The following is a 19,724-nucleotide window of genomic DNA, read 5'->3' as shown; positions in this document are numbered from 1 at the left end:
TGGCTGCGGTATTATTTTCTCCCCTCATGAGTCATGTTTTGGTGAACCCCAATACTAGGTGCTACTTTGAACAGACCTTCTGGTCTTTTGGGGATAGCTCGCACTCATTGTCACTCTGTATTCACTGGACCCAATTCGATCTGCCATTTTTCTGCAACTTAAAACTGTGATCACTACCTTGTGGGAACATATCTATTCCTATCACATGCAAATAGTCAATATTGTCACTGATCAATTTAGGGAGACTGGTATATGTTATGTTATGTTATGTTAGGCTCATTTATTATGCGCACAGATGCTCCAGCAAAGGAGCGTCCTGGCGCCCGACAAGGTAGCTACACAACACAACTGGACAGAGTAAGAAGGGAGAGTACTACAGAAACAAAAAAGTTTTTACAGCTCGGCGAAAAGAGAGCAAGTCCCTGAGGGCACGGATTTCAGGGGGAAGGGAATTCCAGAAAACCGCAGCACGTACTTGAAATGAGCGGCCGCCAGCCCGACAGCGCTTAAAGCGGGGGACGACCGCAAGTTCTAGGTCCGAAGATCTTAAAGAACGGACCGGAGCATAGCGGGACAGAAGGTTAGAAAGGATCAGAGCAGGAGATCCCTTAAGGATTTTATAGGCTACACAGAGAACCTTGAACTGAATCCTACGCGCAATCGGTAGCCAATGCAGGGTGCGCAGAGTATTGGTTGTGGGACAGAATCTAGGTAAACCCACAACAGCTCGAGCCGCTGCATTTTGTACACGCTGTAGGTGAGTGATTTCGGCCCGATTTAGCCCCACTAAAAGGGAATTAGCATAATCGAGCCGAGAAATCACAGTTGCTTGAATCACAAGTTGCCTGGTGGTAGCATCAAAAAATTTTAATACGGGACGTAGTCCACGCAAAATGCCAAAGCAGCAGGCCGCCGTCCGCTTAGTGTGGCACACAAAGGTGAGAGTTGGATCAAGCCACACCCCGAGGTTTTTTAACTCAGAGACCAGAGTAGGCGTAGGACCTAAGTCCGAGGGCCACCACCTGTCTCCCCAGCGGTCCGTGTGCTTGCCAAAGATCATGATTTCGGTCTTACTTGTGTTCAACTGGAGACAGTTGGAAGTCATCCAGCTGGCGACCGCCCGGAGTCCATTCTGGAATCTAGGGGCATCCACGCCAGCATCCCCGCTGATCGTAACCGCTAACTGAGTATCGTCAGCTTATGACACCATGGTCATACCCCAATGCCTGACAACCTCAGCCAGCGGTCTCACGTAAAGATTGAATAACGTGGGACTCAGCGAGGAGCCCTGGGGAACCCCAAGATCCAGAGGATGGAATTTGGACTGATGGGGCGGGACAGCCACGCAAAAGGATCGGTTGGCAAGGAAAGAACGGAACCACTGGAGTGCAGGGCCGGTGACACCTACTTCCTCCAGGCGTTGCAGAAGGATCGGGTGGGAGACGGTGTCAAAGGCGGCGCTCAGATCTAATAGCACCAGCGCCGCCGTTTGACCTGCATCAAGCACGGAGCGCAGGTGCTCCACCTTATAAAGGAGGGCTGTCTCCGTGCTGTCTCCCGCCCGAAAGCCATTCTGCGTGCTGTCAAGGATGTTGGCCCGTAGGAGATGGTCCGAGAGGGCAGAGTTAACATGCGCCTTCGCAACTTTGGCTGGCCACGGGAGAAGTGAAATTGGGCGGTAGTTCTCAGGTTTACCGGCATCCAGAGTTGGTTCCTTGAGGATGGGCATCACTACCGCCTGTTTCCACTTCACAGGAACCACGCCGGATGCTAATGAGGTGTTAATCAAAGAGCAAACCGGCGAGAGACCATGAGATGTTAGATCTCTGAACAGAGCTGGCCGCAAAGGGTCAGCCGGGGACCCGGACTTGACCTGCTGAGCCAATTTCCCAAAGCTTTCCGGTGTTAAGCTCAGAAAGGAATGTAAAACATCCGAAACTGGGAGCTTAGAAGGTCTACCAACCGAGGGTACGACCGTGGGAAAGGCTCTATAAATGGCATGGATCTTTTCCAAGAAGAAGGCCGCCAAGGTTTCACAGTGTGAAATGGAACCCTGATTATTCGCTACCACCTTTTTAGTTATGAGATCTTTCAAGGCCTTAAAAATAGTTTTGGAGGGGTTGGTACTGGTACGAAATTGCAAGGCGTAAAAAGCCGCACGGGTTCTACAAATCGCACGGTGGTAGAGTTTTACGGTGGCCAAATACAAAACTTTTTTATCGCTATCATATGTTTTGCGCCATTCCCGCTCAGCACGCCTACAGGTGCTTTTGAGCGCCCGCAGCGAATCATCGTACCAAGGACTCTGGTCCCTGGACCCACACTTACACAAGACTAATGGAATAAGGGAGTCAAGAGCCCTAGTAACCCACTCACAAAAGCGGTCGTAGCCCACATCCACGGTTTCACCTAAGCCAAGCGGGTCAGTGGACAAAAGATGGTAAAAGTCATCAAGTTTTAATTTATTCCAACACCGTCTAGGAATAGAGCGAACCATTGGCTTGCGGGGAGGCTCGTACAGTGGACACTGGATACTCACCAAATAATGGTCAGTCCAGGCCAAAGGGGATGGAGCAGAGATACTGACTTCTGCCAGATTAGTAAAAAAAGGGTCTAAAATGTGACCGCCAACATGGGTGGGCTGCGCCACCAACTGAACTAGCAGCAGAGCTTCAAGGTCAGCTACAGAGCTGTTAACCGCTGGTATGGTCAAATTATCGTAGTGAAGATTTAAATCACCAAGGATGGAAAAATTAGAGCAGCCTGCTGCCAACGTGCTAATGGCGTCTGGAAGGGCCTCCCTGAAAGCCACATCGCTACCAGGGGGACGATAAATCAATAGGCCCGAAAAGGCAAAGTTAGGCGTAATAGAGATCTTAAACAACGCGCTTTCGCAGCCAGAAATTTTTTGCCCTTGCCAAACGCACGGATAGCAGGATTTGACCGCAAGCGCAATTCCCCCGCCTCTAGAAGAGCGGTTAAGAGTATAAACCGAGTACTCGGACGGGAAGGCCAAGTTGATAACGGCTGTGTCGGTCTCCTGTAACCAGGTCTCTGTCACACAGAAGATATCTGGCGACTCCTTGCCGATCAGGTCAGAGATATCTTGATGATGTTTTACCATCGACCTGACATTCAAGTTCCATACGCTAAAGTTTGAGCGGGAACTATTTACAGCGGCAACAGGAGCGTTACTCGAGCATATGGCGGGGGTGGAAAGATCCAAAGACCACCCCCCGCAGGCACAAGAGTAAGGGCCGCATAACGGCTCTACCCGTGAAGCATCACAGCTCCAAGTACATTGCCCAATGGCAAGTAAAGTGTCCCTAGAATAGCACAGCATTGAAGCCCCAATAACGTCCCGTAAAGAGACCAGGGTCCTGCCCAGCCCAACGCGTCCTAACGCGGACGGGCGCAGACGGGCAGGACTCTGGCACGACTCCGGCATGCGAAGGCGCGCCCGCTGCGCGATCCCGCTGCGCTAGGGAAGGAGCTTTAAATAGCTGTCCCTCGCTGGCTCCTGCGCAGTAGAGCGCACGCCGATCCTGGCGCCTGCCAAGCACCCACACCACTACAAGATGGCGTCAAGAAAAGCGTCCCACCCCAGGTACCGGACCCGCTCAAAAAGCGGTGTTCTACCGATTATGGTGCAAGTAGAATGGCCAAATAAAATCCAGCAGAGCTAACCCAGTCATGAAGCAGATAGGCACACAGGTATAGTTAAAACAATTTACAAAGATAAAAGCGCGAAGCGCTACAGCAGCAATGCGCTACCTTATCAGGCCGAGCAATGCCGGAACTCGCCCTAAATAGCTGTCCCTCGCTGGCTCCTGCGCAGTAGAGCGCACGCCGATCCTGGCGCCTGCCAAGCACCCACACCACTACAAGATGGCGTCAAGAAAAGCGTCCCACCCCAGGTACCGGACCCACTCAAAAAGCGGTGTTCTACCGATTATGGTGCAAGTAGAATGGCCAAATAAAATCCAGCAGAGCTAATCCAGTCATGAAGCAGATAGGCACACAGGTATAGTTAAAACAATTTACAAAGATAAAAGCGCGAAGCGTTACAGCAGCAATGCGCTACCTTATCAGGCCGAGCAATGCCGGAACTCGCCCTAAATAGCTGTCCCTCGCTGGCTCCTGCGCAGAGCGCACGCCGATCCTGGCGCCTGCCAAGCACCCACACCACTACAAGATGGCGTCAAGAAAAGCGTCCCACCCCAGGTACCGGACCCGCTCAAAAAGCGGTGTTCTACCGATTATGGTGCAAGTAGAATGCCCAAATAAAATCCAGCAGAACTAACCCAGTCATGAAGCAGATAGGCACACAGGTATAGTTAAAACAATTTACAAAGATAAAAGCGCGAAGCGCTACAGCAGCAATGCGCTACCTTATCAGGCCGAGCAATGCCGGAACTCGCCCTAAATAGCTGTCCCTCGCTGGCTCCTGCGCAGTAGAGCGCACGCCGATCCTGGCGCCTGCCAAGCACCCACACCACTACAAGATGGCGTCAAGAAAAGCGTCCCACCCCAGGTACCGGACCCGCTCAAAAAGCGGTGTTCTACCGATTATGGTGCAAGTAGAATGCCCAAATAAAATCAAGCAGAACTAACCGTCATGAAGCAGATAGGCACACAGGTATAGTTAAAACAATTTACAAAGATAAAAGCGCGAAGCGCTACAGCAGCAATGCGCTACCTTATCAGGCCGAGCAATGCCGGAACTCGCCCTAAATAGCTGTCCCTCGCTGGCTCCTGCGCAGTAAAGCGCACGCCGATCCTGGCGCCTGCCAAGCACCCACACCACTACAAGATGGCGTCAAGAAAAGCGTCCCACCCCAGGTACCGGACCCGCTCAAAAAGCGGTGTTCTACCGATTATGGTGCAAGTAGAATGGCCAAATAAAATCCAGCAGAGCTAACCCAGTCATGAAGCAGATAGGCACACAGGTATAGTTAAAACAATTTACAAAGATAAAAGCGCGAAGCGCTACAGCAGCAATGCGCTACCTTATCAGAATATATATAATATATTATATGGAACTCCACATCGCTAGACGCCCACTCATGGCAACCTTGCAAGTTAGGGTTGAAACGCACACTTGGGTTTACCAATTTGAAGTCCTGTTCTGAGATCAAAACGGTGCAGCATTAACATGGAACACATCTAATAGTTGTGCTCAGTTTAGTGGTAGCGGATGCACTGGGTCTAAGACCAGGTCTATGAAGGTAAACTTTGTTAAGTGCTGAAGCGCCTCTGACCCAGTCTACCTTGGTGGTTTGCACTATAGAGTCAGTTGGTTCTGGCTTAAATACCGTCCCATGTGGATTTAACAGAGTGGGACTCGTTCCTTTAGTGCCACTTAGTTCTTTGCAGGTAGAACCGAGGGCAATTTTTTTTCAGATGTGTTCGCGAGCTCATTCGCTTGTGTGGTGGTTCCCCTGAAGTAACCTCTGCATTAGTTTATAAAACTGCATGATTTCTTTTTCAATTTTTTGTACACTTCCGTGCCACTTTATTTTTCTTAAATTTCCTCTTCCTTTTATGGTTTTCTTTTAGTTGCAGAGCAGGCTCTGCACTTGGCTTTGTCGTGATGGAATTCATTTTGGGGGCTGAGTTTTTCCTTCTAAAAACTGGGTACAGCCACTTGTCATCCTCATAGCTTTCAACAGATTATTTGTATACTTTTGTTATAGCGACATTCTGGGCTGTTTTATCTCCCTTTTCACTGGTTTGTTCCATTTTCTACCTTTAGTCTTTAGTGTCCGGCACGTTTTCGGGTGACTTTTTCGCTTGCAACAGTCTGCATATCGCTCTCTAAATGCCTCTTTCCTTTCCTTAGAATGTGTGCCTTTTTATTCTCTTCCTCAATAAATTGTGTCTTCCCCACGATGCCCTTAGTGTTGTGATTACTTTGATTATTAGTGCAGATGTAAGTTTATCTCATCCCGTAGCCTCCTCACACCTTTCGCCAATAATAGTCTGCTCCACTATAAAGGTGCCTACGATATTCGATGTTAAGGGGTTGCTAGCTTGTCCTTCAGACCTGTAACTGCCACACGCCCTGCTGCCTCGTTGGATTTTGGGAGCAATGTGGAGATAAAGGCTTTTTCCAATAATCTAAGCGCAGGATCGTCCAGAAGGCTCTTGGTTCTCTTGGTTGATGCCTCTAGTGTAATTCTTTCCATAGCAATATCTAATAATATAACAGTTAGAAGAAAAGTGTTATGGCCATTGTCCCGTACTGTGTTATGTAATAATGTTAACACAGAGCTTAGTATTTGTTGTTAGAGAAAATAGGGATCTGGAGAGTATGAAGTCTTGCTCAGCATCACAGAGTGAAATGTGTGCTGCCATAGTCTCTGAAAGGAAAAGATGTTCTGTTAAGGGGTGGGCCACAGGGCTTTCGACCATGGTGTCATTCGGGCGGAATTAGCATTTGACTGGCGGAGAGATATTTCATCTAGGAAGGCTCGCTCTGGCATTCATCGACTGAATAGAACATCAGCCATTGACAGTGTCGAGTTCATTATCAATGCCTCACAGTTGATTTGGAATTAATTTTTGCACAAACATACTGCCCTAGGTGGGTTATGTCCTCCAGAGAAAGAGCAATAGTTGCTAGACTTTTACGTCCTAATTAATAATTAATTACTCTCCACCAATCGGTATGCATCCACGTTTTTCCCATCCCGTTCCAGCATCGCTACTAATATCTCTTCCCTGTTACTCATGGCACTTGGTATGTAGCTCATTAAAGGGAAGCCAGGGTTAATGTTGGCAGTATTTTAAAGGCTGCTCTGTTGTTACTATTGCAATCCTTCCCTATTATAATACTAGCCCTGGTGCAGTCTCACCACAATGCATATACTATTCCCATCGGCTTGCAGCGTGCTGCTCATGTGGGCGTTAGCTGAGAGTACAACTTCATCGAGGAGAATCTCCAAGCCATTTTCCCATCCCCAAAATTCTTGCTTTGTAGCTAACCTAGACCACAATACGTATACCCATGAGTCATTATCATTATAATCAAAGATTTTATTATCCATCACTAGGATCATAAAAGTTCATCACAATACAGCACATAAAACAATTCAGTCATTATTGCTTTGTGACCTTGCGTAATAGTCAGTGAGATGATTTGGCTTTTCTCTTGTGTTGTACTGGGGGTTTCCACAAAAGTACCTGCTATCTCTGGTGGAATTTGAGTCCAGGGATTTTGCCTGTGCTGCCCAAACTGGAATAAGCTTTGTATTTGTTGAATTGCTGTCTGTACTGAGAATTGGCCTCTTACTACTTCAAATGCTCAAACGCTGGTACCTGTGGCTGCCCCTAGAACTTGTCATACTGCAGGAGTTTGGCAGCAGAGGCAAAAATGTATTGTAGAGCCGTGGAGATCTGCTGGGGATCAGAGTGCGTTCTCGTGGTTTTGTGGCAGTCATGTCTGTGGAAGTGCAGACACCAGCAAACACTGGCAGTAGGGGAATTGAACAGGACAACACCTTATGTCATGGTGCAATTTTCACTGTCAGCTACGAAGGTTAACTAGTTTAGGGTCAGAGGCTGTGGCAGAGACTACCCGGCCGTAAGCCAAGCAGAGACCATATCTGTTGGCGGCACGAGCACTCTTATCTCCCGCTAGCTTGGTTCATTTCAGCCTCAAGTTGACTACAGTTCTAGACCTCCTCAGGGTCAGCTCGGCTGAGCTCCAGGACAGGTTTCAGCACCAGCAAAGAGGATGAATCAATGGGAGTCTGATCCAACACAGGCACACTCTACTCTCCTCCATGGGACTGCCAACCTCTCTGAACCACCACCCGCCCTCTTACTGCACAACTCCACGGACAGGGGGCCAGCATGTGGATGCTGTAATACTGGATTTGTTGAGGTTTCCCAACATGTGTGTCTTGAGGATGGCAGCTGGTAGCAAGCTAGAGCGTTTTATCTTGCTAATTACCGTGACACGGCTCGCAAGTGGGGGGCGGGTGTGAGGGGGTGGGTGGCAGGAGCACAGGGTCAGGGGAGGGGGGTTTGCTCGCATGCTGCTGTAAAAAAAATTATAATAAAAAAAAAAAATTACATTGCTGCTGCCGCCGGGTCCCACATCTTCGCTCCTGCTTGCTTGTGTCCGACTCCTGGTCGGAACAGGAAGCAGACAACTAGGCTCCCACCCCTAAACCAATCACAATGCTCCATTGAAGTGTTGTGATTGGTCTGAGAACTGTGACACAGCGCTCAGCCAAGGGCTGTAGGGGTGGGCATTTTCTCCATGCAGGCTGTATTGCAGCCTGCATGGAGAACAGGGGAGTGCGCATGACTGTTTTGGGCAGCCCGTGAGGGCTGACCAAACACTCATTGTGCACAGGAGTGTCTCCCACTCCTCCCCTGCAGCCCGACCCCTCAGGCGCTGCTGCAGCAGGAGGAAAAAATAAAATAACATTCCGTTATTCTTATTTTTTTTTTTCCCTTGCTGCTCCTGGCAGTGAGGCGATGCTCCTCCGCCTTAGTGGAGGAGCCGCCACTGTTACCCTTAAGCATACTACAAAGCCATATGCCCTGTTATAGTTGTTTGTACACCAGAAACGCTGTGTGCAATGTAAGTGAAAAGCATGCCTCGTCAAAACACAGTGTTAAAAGTCTTTAAAAAAAATACCTAAAATATTAAAAACATACATAACATTCAAATAGAACCATGTTTCCCTCTGTCATACAACCCAGGTAATTTAGTAACTCATCCTCCTCTGCATTAACTAATGTCTACTTTAAAGTTTTACTTAAAACGGCCGAAAAATGAAACCTGTAAAATGGTCTCAGTTTAGTTATTTGTCCTAATAAATTTATCATTATGGACGTAGCCAAAGCTCACCTCCATCAGGCGACAATGAACTATGCCCAGGCAGAACCCTGGGCTCTCCCGCCATGGGCAAGACCCAGTCAAAGCTTCAAGGATCTAGCCACCTCCAGTTGGAATTGAATAGAGACTATAATGCAAACTGTTGATAGGGATCCTTGGCGAAGCAGTCCTGACACTGTCCTATTGATGGCTCACACTCAACCTCAACATGTACTAGGGGAAAGACGGTGAGTGGGAGTGGGGAGTTACACACATGATATTGGTCAACCAAGGCAGGGCAGGGAGGGGAAAAAGCTAAGCACAACCAGGCCATGATTTTAAGGAACAAGTAACAGTTGTATGATAGAGGCACGCATGGGTAAAATACACATGCCTCTACCATGCAGCCCGAACTTCAAATGCGTCTAAACCATGCATTCCTTTACCACGCATGCCTTTAGCACGCAATTTCGTGTTAAAGGCATGAATGGTATGGGGTATGCATGGTTAAGGTCACCACTAATCTGACCCCGCTACCGTACGCCCTAATTTACAAAAACCCTACCTGCTGCCCCCCGCCCGGTGACCCAAAACCTTCCCTGAAAACTACCCATTCCCCTCCCCCTAAGGCCTAAAACCCAGCCCCTTAACATACACTACCCTTAACACCCCCACCCCCCACTGTGTCCCTAAAACTAACCCAACACCTTCCACTGGCCTGAGGCCTAAAACCCTAACCTGTACTTTAAAAAAACTACTCTGAGTTCTAAAAACTACTCCGACTATCCATTCCTCTCCCCTTTCCCGGAGGCCTAAAACCCTGCCCCTTAACACCCACCCCAACACTCCCACCCCTGCGCTGTGCCTAACACTACCCCAACCCCTTCCACTGCCCTGAAGCCTAAAACCCTAACCACTAATTTTCAAAAATATCTCGAAACCCGCCTCCCCCGAGCCCTACAAATGACCCCGCCCTCCCCTAAGCCCTAAAAACTACACTGACCACCGAGTCCTAAAAGCTACCCAACCTCCCAGCCCTGAAAACTACCCCAACCCTTACAAACTAACCCCCAAAACCCAGCGTCGGCCTCACTTACCTCACCGCGTCCTCTCCCAATCCTTCCTGCTTCAGCCCGGCAGCAGCTAGACTGCGCACTGCCTTAACCACGCATATGTGTGTTTAAGGCATATGCATGGTTAACCCCTTCGACGCTGATGACGAGCTGGGCTCGTCATGGCGTAGCCTCCTCGCACGCTGATGACGAGCCCAGCTCGTCACGTAACATGCGAATTAGTAAATCTCAGCGTACGGGCGGAATTCCGCCCGCACGCATGCGGTTAAGGCAAGCGTAGTAGCGCTTGCCTTGTTGGAGGACGCTTGGCTCAGCCCGCTTTGTTCCGACTGTTTCCCACCAAGTACCATCAATAGCTGGAATCTGGTCAGAGGTTGCGGACCTATTTGGTGAGAGGGAACAATACTAGCAAAAGCAGTCCTATCACATTCCCAGAGCAGGCCTGATCTGCCATACAAACTCGGCACCATCTAAATACTCAGGTGTGATGAGAGGGTGAGAGCGGAGTGGGAACATGAACTGCAGTGGTCATTTTTTCATTGACTAATCCAAGGTTAAAATCAAGCTTTGGCTAAACACGTCATCTTACATTTAAAAAAGAAAATGACTTGGAAAAACAGTTAAATTACAGTTATGGTTACGAATCAAAACGAAAAAATTGCAACATGTGATTAAATAATTTGTTGCAGTCCTCAGCTTGCACTGCAGTCATACAAACTATAGCACACACAGATGCAATGCTCAAGCCCTCATCTTTGACAGAACTGATACAATTACACATTTCATAAATTATTTTTCAGCTATGACTTTATTTCACATTAACATTACCACAATCAATGTGACAACTATGATTTTATATGGGATAAAGTGCTCCCCGTCATATATGATAAGGTTATTGCAAGTCACTGACGAGTTCCATGACCATATAGAAGAATGAGGCCAAAGGCAGAGTTCCTTTATAATTTTATGGAACTCCGAGGAGACTTGCAATATCCTCATAATGTATGGCAGACTGTACTTTTTCCCTGATAACACATGGCCATTATCCACTTAAATCCTTGGTAAGTTGCCCGTTCATATGAAAGAGTCAGAATGTTTATAGAATGAAGAATGAAACTAGAATCTCCAGTGCAAAATTAAACACATAAAAAGCAGTTGGATATGTGTTGCAAATAAATATTAGCTTAATACAGTCCGAGTTATTGAAATGCTTTAAATCAGAATGTGTAGAAACATGCAAAGAAATTCTATCTCTCCTATAATGACTTAAGTCATAGATATATAGTCAGGAAAAGTATTCAGTGCTTTGGAGAACGGGTTCGTTCAGGAACATTTAAAGGATTGTAAACTTCACAGTTGGATTAGAAAACAGCTACTCCCAGGCTGTGTTACTTATTTTCAAACCAATGCCACTCCCTTTAAGTAATGTTTTAAAATGTATAATTGCATCAACATTCCAACAACTGTTGTGTATCAAATATTCATGATAACTATTTCTACTGCTTTCTTGTTCTAGTTTTGGAAGCATTCAAAGCAAATTATGACAGTGCAGCAAAAGGAGAAGGTAGGCAAATGCATGTGTGTAAATACTTTTGTATTTTTGCAGGAAAATTGTTATACACGATTCTGACACCTAGTGGAAAAGTGAATGCATATTTGAGCCTTACTCCTTAACGACTTGAATCACATTTGCCCCGTCCCCGTGACCAAACCCTACAGCTTATTGTGGGGTTGGTTGTACGGCTTGTGACCAATCTGCTGTGCTATGCTCAGTGAGGGTTGTCCGCAAAGCCTGGCCTACTACCAGACGCTGCAAGCAACCCACAATGGGCAACCAACCCCTGCTCTGCTGGACCTTTGGCTAGGCACAGCAGGGGTGCCCTGCAGCCATTCCACTGTGGGCAGCCTTGCAGGGCCTAATCGTTTATGGAGGCAAGCTCTTTTTTATGTTTTGGGGTAGACTAAATATAATAGTTTTTGAGGGTTTTTCCTTTGATTTTGAGTTTTATTACTGATTCTGGACCGTTCATGGTAAGCGGACCCTTAAAACATTAGTAACTTTGTTTTCCATGATGGAATTTATGTAGCAATTGTCTGTCTCTTGTTTCCCAGTCATGAGATTCTACCCCCCCCCCCCCCCCCCCCCCACAGCGATTGTTGGTCTTGCACTTCACACAGTAGAATGCAAAGAGGATACCAAGTGGATTATTTCGGTCCGCTTCTTGCAGCTCATGTTGCAGCACGCTCAGGGGCATGTCAACTCCTGGGTCCCTATTATGTATAGGGTGCACTTTCCCCCTTTTGTGCCCTGGCGCACCTTAAAACAGGTGCGCCGGGCGCAAACAGAGACAGTTTGCCCAAATACATAGAATGCGCAGCCCCCAGGCCAGCCGCGAACTAGTGGTGCCCTGGAGGCAGCGCATTCAAGTGAAATATGGAGCGGCTTTGATGCAGCCACTCTGTGTTTCCCAGTGCAGGCGGCAACCCAAACTGCACTTTTAAAGGGGATTAGCGATCCCCTTGCAGGCGGGTGCAGTCAATGACTGCATGACTGCACCCGCCTGCAAGCATATATCTGGGGTGACCCCCTCCAGAGGGCTGCTCTCAGGTGCTGCACTGTCAGTGCACCTTCTGAGAGCTTCTTTGCCTCTATGTCTGTAATACGGCGCGGCGCAGAGGCAAAGGGATACCTTCATTTGAATGGGCACGACCTCATGCAAATGAAAGAAGGCTCTCTTGAAAAAGCACTGGCATTGTATGTTCGCCAGCCTTTGCAGTATTACAGAAGGGGCCGCACAAGCATCTATGCCCCATTCTGTTATATCAAAGTGCCACAGAGGCACACAAAGTGGGCGCAAACGCCTGTTGAGCCCCCAAGGACACTTAGTGTAATACGGCCAGCGGTGTCTTGTTTCTTTTCTTTCTCTCCCTCCCATAGCCATTGAAAATGTGAACAAGTAATCAAGTGCACATAGGTTTGTCTGCAAGTTATGTGACCAAGCACTTAGCAGGGGGCAGAGAGGCCTCTAGTCCTTTGGAACATCAACCATGTATCGACACCGCATGCCAAAGCATAACAAGGAATATGGGTGGTTCCTAAAGAAATGAAATAGGATGCCAAGAATTAGTCTCACCACAGAATGTGCTGCAGACCTTCCTCAAAGTGTCTTGGGGTTTTCATGAAGCCAGTGTAGCAAGCCTAGGATGAGGGGTGGAGACCAAGGATGTCTTACAAGCCTTCAGACTTTCTGCAATAGGATGGACCCTTTGGACACTGCTGAATTTATATTTTGGGACACGGGGGTATGTTGTGTACACACTGCTGTGTGTGCCCATGGCATCTTCCTACATGCACCAACAGCATTAGAACACCAGGTATCGGGGCCATGGCGGAGCAATGACCAAGCATTAGAGGGGCTCCATGCCAGCAGAAACCAGACAGCGGCAGAACTGGAGTTAGTCAGTTCACCTTTGCCATTTGTGGCCCTAAAAATAGCAGGTGTAATCAGGTATGGGCAGGATCTGTGGACTCACGACGTGGATTGCTTGGCTGGTCAGGTTCGGTCATTGCCATTACATGCATCCAAGTATCAGATTTGTGATGGATATTTTGCCTCATCAAGGTACAGCCTTATAGGACTACAATTCTACATTCTCCCAAAGTAAGTTTTGTCAGCTGATTGTGTTTCTTCCTACTGTCTCTGGTCATTTGTACACATCTTACTGCAGTGCATAAGGCATTTTTAGGAAGAATCGTAGGTGAACAGAAGAAGAACAAGCATTTGCAATGCAATAGGTCTCGCATTTACGCGAGTTTGAGCTATTGACATAGCAAATGACAATGCCTTTTACTTTTGTTTTCATTTTTAAAATCTAAATAAAATGCATTGTCATTTACTATGCCAACAGCTCAAACTCGTAGAAATGCGAGACCTATTGCATTGCAAATGCTAGTTTAGGTTATTTATGTTGTTGTCTTTAATAAAAAAAAAAAAAAAAAGATAATTTTGTCACGTTAGGACAGTCTTTGAAATTTTCCATTTTCTTTTGTTCCTTTTAGGCGTTGACCACTGCCTATGACCCTGCGCAATGTTACACTTCCTTTCGGCCACCAGCATCCGTACTTAGCACAGTCTAATAACAAGCCGTACTGCCTACCACCTGATGGTTAAAAGAAGCACACGTATGTTACGTATAACAACTAGCAAATAATGCAGTTGTTATACGGGTTAGCAGTTGACAGACTTATTGCTCACTTCAGTGGGCAACGCCGTTCATCGAATACCCCCTGGCAGACTCTTTAACGCAGATATCAGTGAGATCAGATGAAATAGCACAATCTTTCAATTTCCAATACGAGAATCGTAGAAAAGTACAGAACACTGAGGTGAATAACGCCCTCTGACGATGCCCATGTGGAAGGGTCCTGGTTTCGAACGCTTTGGCAATTATGCCTCTTTCCCCTGGAGGCATTAACACTTTCATTGCCCTTGCCACACCCCCTTGAGCTGTCAGTTACTGGTCCCACCAGCTTACCTGCGTCCATCATTCCCAGCTGTTTGACTGGTCTTCCACCTCCGACTTCTAGAAGACCACTTAGATAACAGGATAGGGCTTCAGCCTATCCAGAAAGCCGCATAGTACGTCCAATAATTGACTAATCGAATCATTGGATTTGTCTACCAGGAAGCACACTTATCCAATCAGAACACACGTCTGTGTGAAGACAACAAGGAGGCGGTGGGGTCAGGTCATTTAAGATCTGTAATACCGGAAGTAGGGCAGACGCACGTATCTGTAACAGCAATTAGCTTGCCTTTGAGTGGAAAGAATGGGTACATTCATCGATCGAGCGAACAGGACCTATTCGTCAGAGCAGAGTGAAATTAGCACAAGCCGCTCTGCGCGCAGTCCGTCTCAATTTTGATACTGTACATATTCCGGAAAGCTAGAATCGTTTTTACGCACAACACACACGTAACATGTTTAGCACAGAGAGGCGTAACTTTGAATAAGCTTATGCGCAACATACAAGTCACTGGGTTATTCGAATAATTTTGTATTCGATGTTGCTGGAGATGATAAAGGCTATATTTTGCATCATTATGCCGCTATCTACGTATGAGCAGGATGCCATGTTGTACGGAATGTTATAACTACTTCCGGATTAAACAGCTGCAAAGTGAACAAGCGCCGCCATCATGATGTACGGAAAACCGAACCTGCTGCTCCCACCCAGCTGTTGTCCCTTTTTAGTGTCTCACCGGTAATCTTGCACAAGCTTCACGGAGATGGTGATCTGTTGCACGGCCGTCAACTGCTCCAACCGACAGGGGCATGGCATTCGGGGATCTGTCTCGTTTCACAGGTACACATTCTATAAAAACCGATACACCCTTAAAATTGGACAGCCTAAGCTAGTAACCTCGAGGGTAGTAGGCAAATGTAGCTTGACTAGATACCGGTGGTAGCATGATGGGCTCTGCAATCATAGACAAGTTCAACACTGACATACACGTATTCTGCAACATCTAAAAGCCAATGGCCATCATACCTGGCTCTGCAACAAGTAAACAAATCCCCCCGGCCCTCACTTACCTACCTCCGGCCACAGAAACGCTGGAACACGCACACGCAAGTGGGCCTGGAGCGCGCCTCGGCAGAGACGCGGGAGGACAGGAGCGTGACGCGCGTGAACATGCACGTTGACGTTCCCGCACGTTCACGGACCTGAGTCGGCTCGTGCCCAGGTTTGGAGCTGCTCGTTCACAGCTCTGACTCCCTTGGCAGGGAGCAAGGCGGCTATAAGTCTCGTTGGCGGCAGCGCTTCGCGCTGCAACGCCAGCGAGACCTAAAAAGGAACAACCTGAGTGGCCTTTTTAGGTTCAGCCTTTCAGTGGCACTATTGCCTAGTGCCACAGAACCTCTCTCCATCAGCTCTTTATGAATTCCTTATGGCGTGCTTTGTGTGTAAATGGTAGGGGGAAAAGAGTGAGTTTATCCTGTCACTGTGTGGATCGGTCTTGAGTCTGCGGGCTGCACACATATGTCATTAGTGTACACTTAACTCACAGAACCTACTTACTGTGTCTTACAGTCACTTTACAATTTGTTCATGTAGGACCTGATGGGCATTTAAGAGAAGCTGTGTCTTCTTCAAAGATGTGAATCCAATCTAGAAAGTCACCTTTGAAAGGCTCTTCATTATATAGAGATTGGTGAGTGTGTGCGTGTTACATGCATAAATGCTGTGCATGTCACTGGCGAGACAGTTGTGTGATGGTAAATGTCCTTTATATGATGCCCGGCTTGTTTCCTACAGCAAGTGTAGCTGAACGACAATATCTAGAGGAGGTGTTATAGTTGAAAGGTGTCCGCTAGAATGTACAGGAGGGAGAAAGGCAATAGCTGGTGTGAGTGATGAGGTTCACAGATGTTTAATCCAATTGGATAACTGAATGGGCCATGTAACCGAGTATGAGTCAACTTACATTTTTCTGGGAGAATATGTGATCACCAGATTTTGAATCTACTGTAGCATCAGCACACTTCTAGGTGTCTTCCAATGGAAACCCTCCAGGAGGTCCCAGTAGTGACGAGATGGGCTCAAAGTGAATCAAAGAAGAGGAGAGGGACAAGTAGAAATCACTGCTCTTTTTTTCCCATGGCTATTTTTACAGTTGGGAAACATGAAACAATACAACTGGCTCATATGCAGTGGAGAATCCGCATTATCTCAATCACTGATCCTTAACTTTAAAGTAAGCCAAGCCATCTGTACTCTTACTGGAGAGAGGGAAGAAAAGAATATTTTTAATAACTGTTAATAAGTCTACCTGGTTGAGCACGTGGGGAATATTTTTTGTTGACTTCTAAATCCCAACTAGAGTGAACGTTTTCTAGTAAAGGACCATGTTTTATTGCATAACTAAGATTAATAACCCATAACAACTGTATTCTTGAAAATGACAAGCTTCTGAGAACTATTGTAGCTGTGTTAAAAAAGAGGTGTTAAGTGTAGAAGACGCATGTTTTGATGCCAGCCAGGGGCAGGGGTGTAACAGCCACCCCCCTGCAGCCCCAGGGGTGTGTGAGGGCATCCCTGCTTTCTAAATCTGATGGTGGGGGGGGGCCCTCAGGCTGGAAGCTCTCTCACCTTATCCGATTTTCTGCTGTGTGTGTTTCAATTTGCTTCGCACCGAGCTACAAGCTGACTCCTGGACTTTGCAGTAGGAGAAATTAAATAGGACTTGCTAGCTTCTGTTTCAGGCAGTTCCAGGGTGAGTGTAGGAGAAGCCCACTTTGGGAGAGTAGGATGGGCCTCTCTTTGCAGCCACCCTCGATCCCTCCATAAAGCGATTTATGCAAAATGGGAAGCAAATTTGGAATAAGAAAGCATAGAACTGGCCAGGTAAGAAAGGACAGCATATTTTTCATTCAATTAAATCCAGGGTTGGACTGGCCTACAGGGCAAATAGGCTGTGCCTGAAAGTTGGTTTGACAGTTTAGTGTGTAGGCTGTTTTTTTGTCTGTATGCTGACCTATTTTGTGGTCTTGTTGGAAGTTTTTATTGTTATTTGCCCGATATGAAAATATACCATAGCCTGCACCAAGCTCAACTGCATGCATTGGCATGGCCGTGGTGTCTGTGGTGCTGGACCTTGGCACTAGACCAGCACTTGGTGCGCCAATAATTACAGGCAGGGACTTAGTTCTTGCAGTTCCGTACTGGCGCATAACCGCCACGGCAGCTGCGTCCGTACGCTTTTATTGTAGTCCACACATGGTGCACGAGCTAAACGAATTTCCAAAACGTTGTTGGGGGGGGTAAAAAAGAGCACCCCTCTGCCTTCTCGCAAGGTTCACAACACTACATTCCTCCTAAACTTTAATTAAATAAAACAGTTATACACAACTGAAAATGTGTCACAGACATAACAATCATTTTGCAAACTGTTCGATATGTTCTTTGGTGTGGATGCCTCATGGATCCTTTGGGGTTTCAGACCAGGAAGTTCATCAACTAGGTGGATAGCACCTGATTGTTACACAAAAAGTACCTTGGGTGGTCACCTCGACCTGCTGAGTCCTGGGGAGCAGATGTAGATGAGGGGCCTTCGTCGGGCTCTGCTTGAAGTGACGGGGTTCTCCTGGCTCTGTCAGGACTGCCAGGTCTCTCCGCTTGGGTAGGAGCAGGGAGTGATGGGGTCATGGGAACATCACTCTTTGGCAAGGCGTTGGAAAGCGTGGGAGTTGCACTCTCTTCACTAAAGTTTACACGGGCTCATTGAAGGATGAGACGTTATGGGTGGTATCTTTGTCTTGTCAGCGAGCAGTGAACATTGTGCTTCTCCGTGTGATAACATCCTAGTGGTGAAATTTCAATGGCAATCTAAATATGCTTCTGTTTGTCGGTACTTTACGAATAGTAGGTTACCGGGACGGATGTTGGATAGCCGAGCTCTATGAGTGGTACTGGCCTGACTATTGGTCTCTTTTCCTTTACAAAGTCGTGGCACTATCTGTTGGATTTGGTGTTCATCCTGTGTGGGGAGGGATCCATTCCATGTTGACATGACCTGGGGTTTGTCTGGTGGTGGAGTGTGCAGTCTGTTGTTATTCTTGAAGGAATCCATAAATGGCACATTCCATGAGTCGGTGATTGGCATTAGCGATGGGTAGTGCTATGTTCAGGGTGTGCATAAAACGCTCCACCTCTCCACTGGCTTGTGACCAGAGGGGGGTTACTTTACGGTGGCTGATGCCCCATGATTGGAGGTAGTCTGCATATTCTTGCCTCTGGAATGGTGGCCCATTGTCTGTTTTGAGATTTTTCATAAGAGCGTGGATGGCTATCATCTTTTCCATCTTCGGGATGACTTCTGTGGCTGCTTGAAGCCCAAATAGCTCTATTTCTGGGTACTTGGTTTAGTCATCTATTAAGACAAGGGTGTACGGCCCATCAGGGAAACAACCAAAATCCAAGCTGGTGCACTCCCAGAGCTGCTGTGCACCAGGGGACCAGGCTCAGTGAGTGTAGGTGCTGGTGCTTCCAGAGGGCCAGACACTTGGTACCACTAACCGGACCTCACAGGTCACAGCCGATTCTACCATCTCATCCATGCCCGGAAACCAGACTAACATCCTCAGTCTGTTCTTTGTTTTTACAATGTCTTGGTGGCCAAGCTGCACTGCTTGGGCCGTTAGGCTGGAGGGTATTACCAGGTGGCGTACCCTTAGCAAACACCCACTGGCAACAGCCATGAGTTTGTGGCGCATGTTGAACAGAGATTCCAAAACCTTTTCGCTTCTGGGGTACTTGGAGATGCAAGTTTCTTCAGTCATGCCTTTTCTCTCACTGGATCGCTGCAATGGCCAGCTGGAGGCACTTATTGGCTTGTGTGGCAAGCTGTAGGGCATTGAGGGAAAGTGGCCTTGATCTCTCAGTTATATACCAGTCATATTCTTTTGTTTCAGGGTCTTCTGCTTCTTTATGAGTGGCGAAAAATGCTGCGGCAACAAAGGATAGACGCAATGCTGAATGATTCAAACATTCACCCCTGTCAAGAGATACGGGTTAAATCCATCGTTCTTTTGCTCACTATGCCACCCCAGTTTGGACCCAGCCATATGCAAATCAGTCTCGACCCTGTTCCTCATGGGAACAGTCCAGCATGAACAGCCAAGCTGGGTCCTCCATGGACCAGAGACAAACATCCTGGGACTGGTTTCGGGGTAACACCACTTATCAGACAGGCTAGTTTGAATCCAGTAGCAGCACGAGGGTGCTAGGAGAGGTAATATGCTGGAGTGTTGGC

General features: G+C 47.4%; 1 protein-coding gene across 1 annotated transcript in view; it reads left to right on the top strand.

Moving 5' to 3' along the window:
* The window catches only part of LOC144821209 (protein NEDD1-like), a 752,172-nt gene that overhangs the window by 583,129 nt on the left and 149,319 nt on the right, over positions 1-19,724 (top strand). The window contains exon 12 of the mRNA XM_078677987.1: positions 11,423-11,470. Within this exon, the coding sequence (XP_078534113.1) occupies positions 11,423-11,470 (48 nt within the window). The remainder of the gene's footprint in view (positions 1-11,422; positions 11,471-19,724) is intronic.

Source organism: Lissotriton helveticus, chromosome 1_1 (genome assembly GCF_964261635.1).
Source record: "Lissotriton helveticus chromosome 1_1, aLisHel1.1, whole genome shotgun sequence".
NCBI lineage: Eukaryota > Metazoa > Chordata > Amphibia > Caudata > Salamandridae > Lissotriton > Lissotriton helveticus.
Note: the sequence above shows the minus strand (reverse complement) of the source record. Positions and strands in the feature narration are given on the sequence as shown.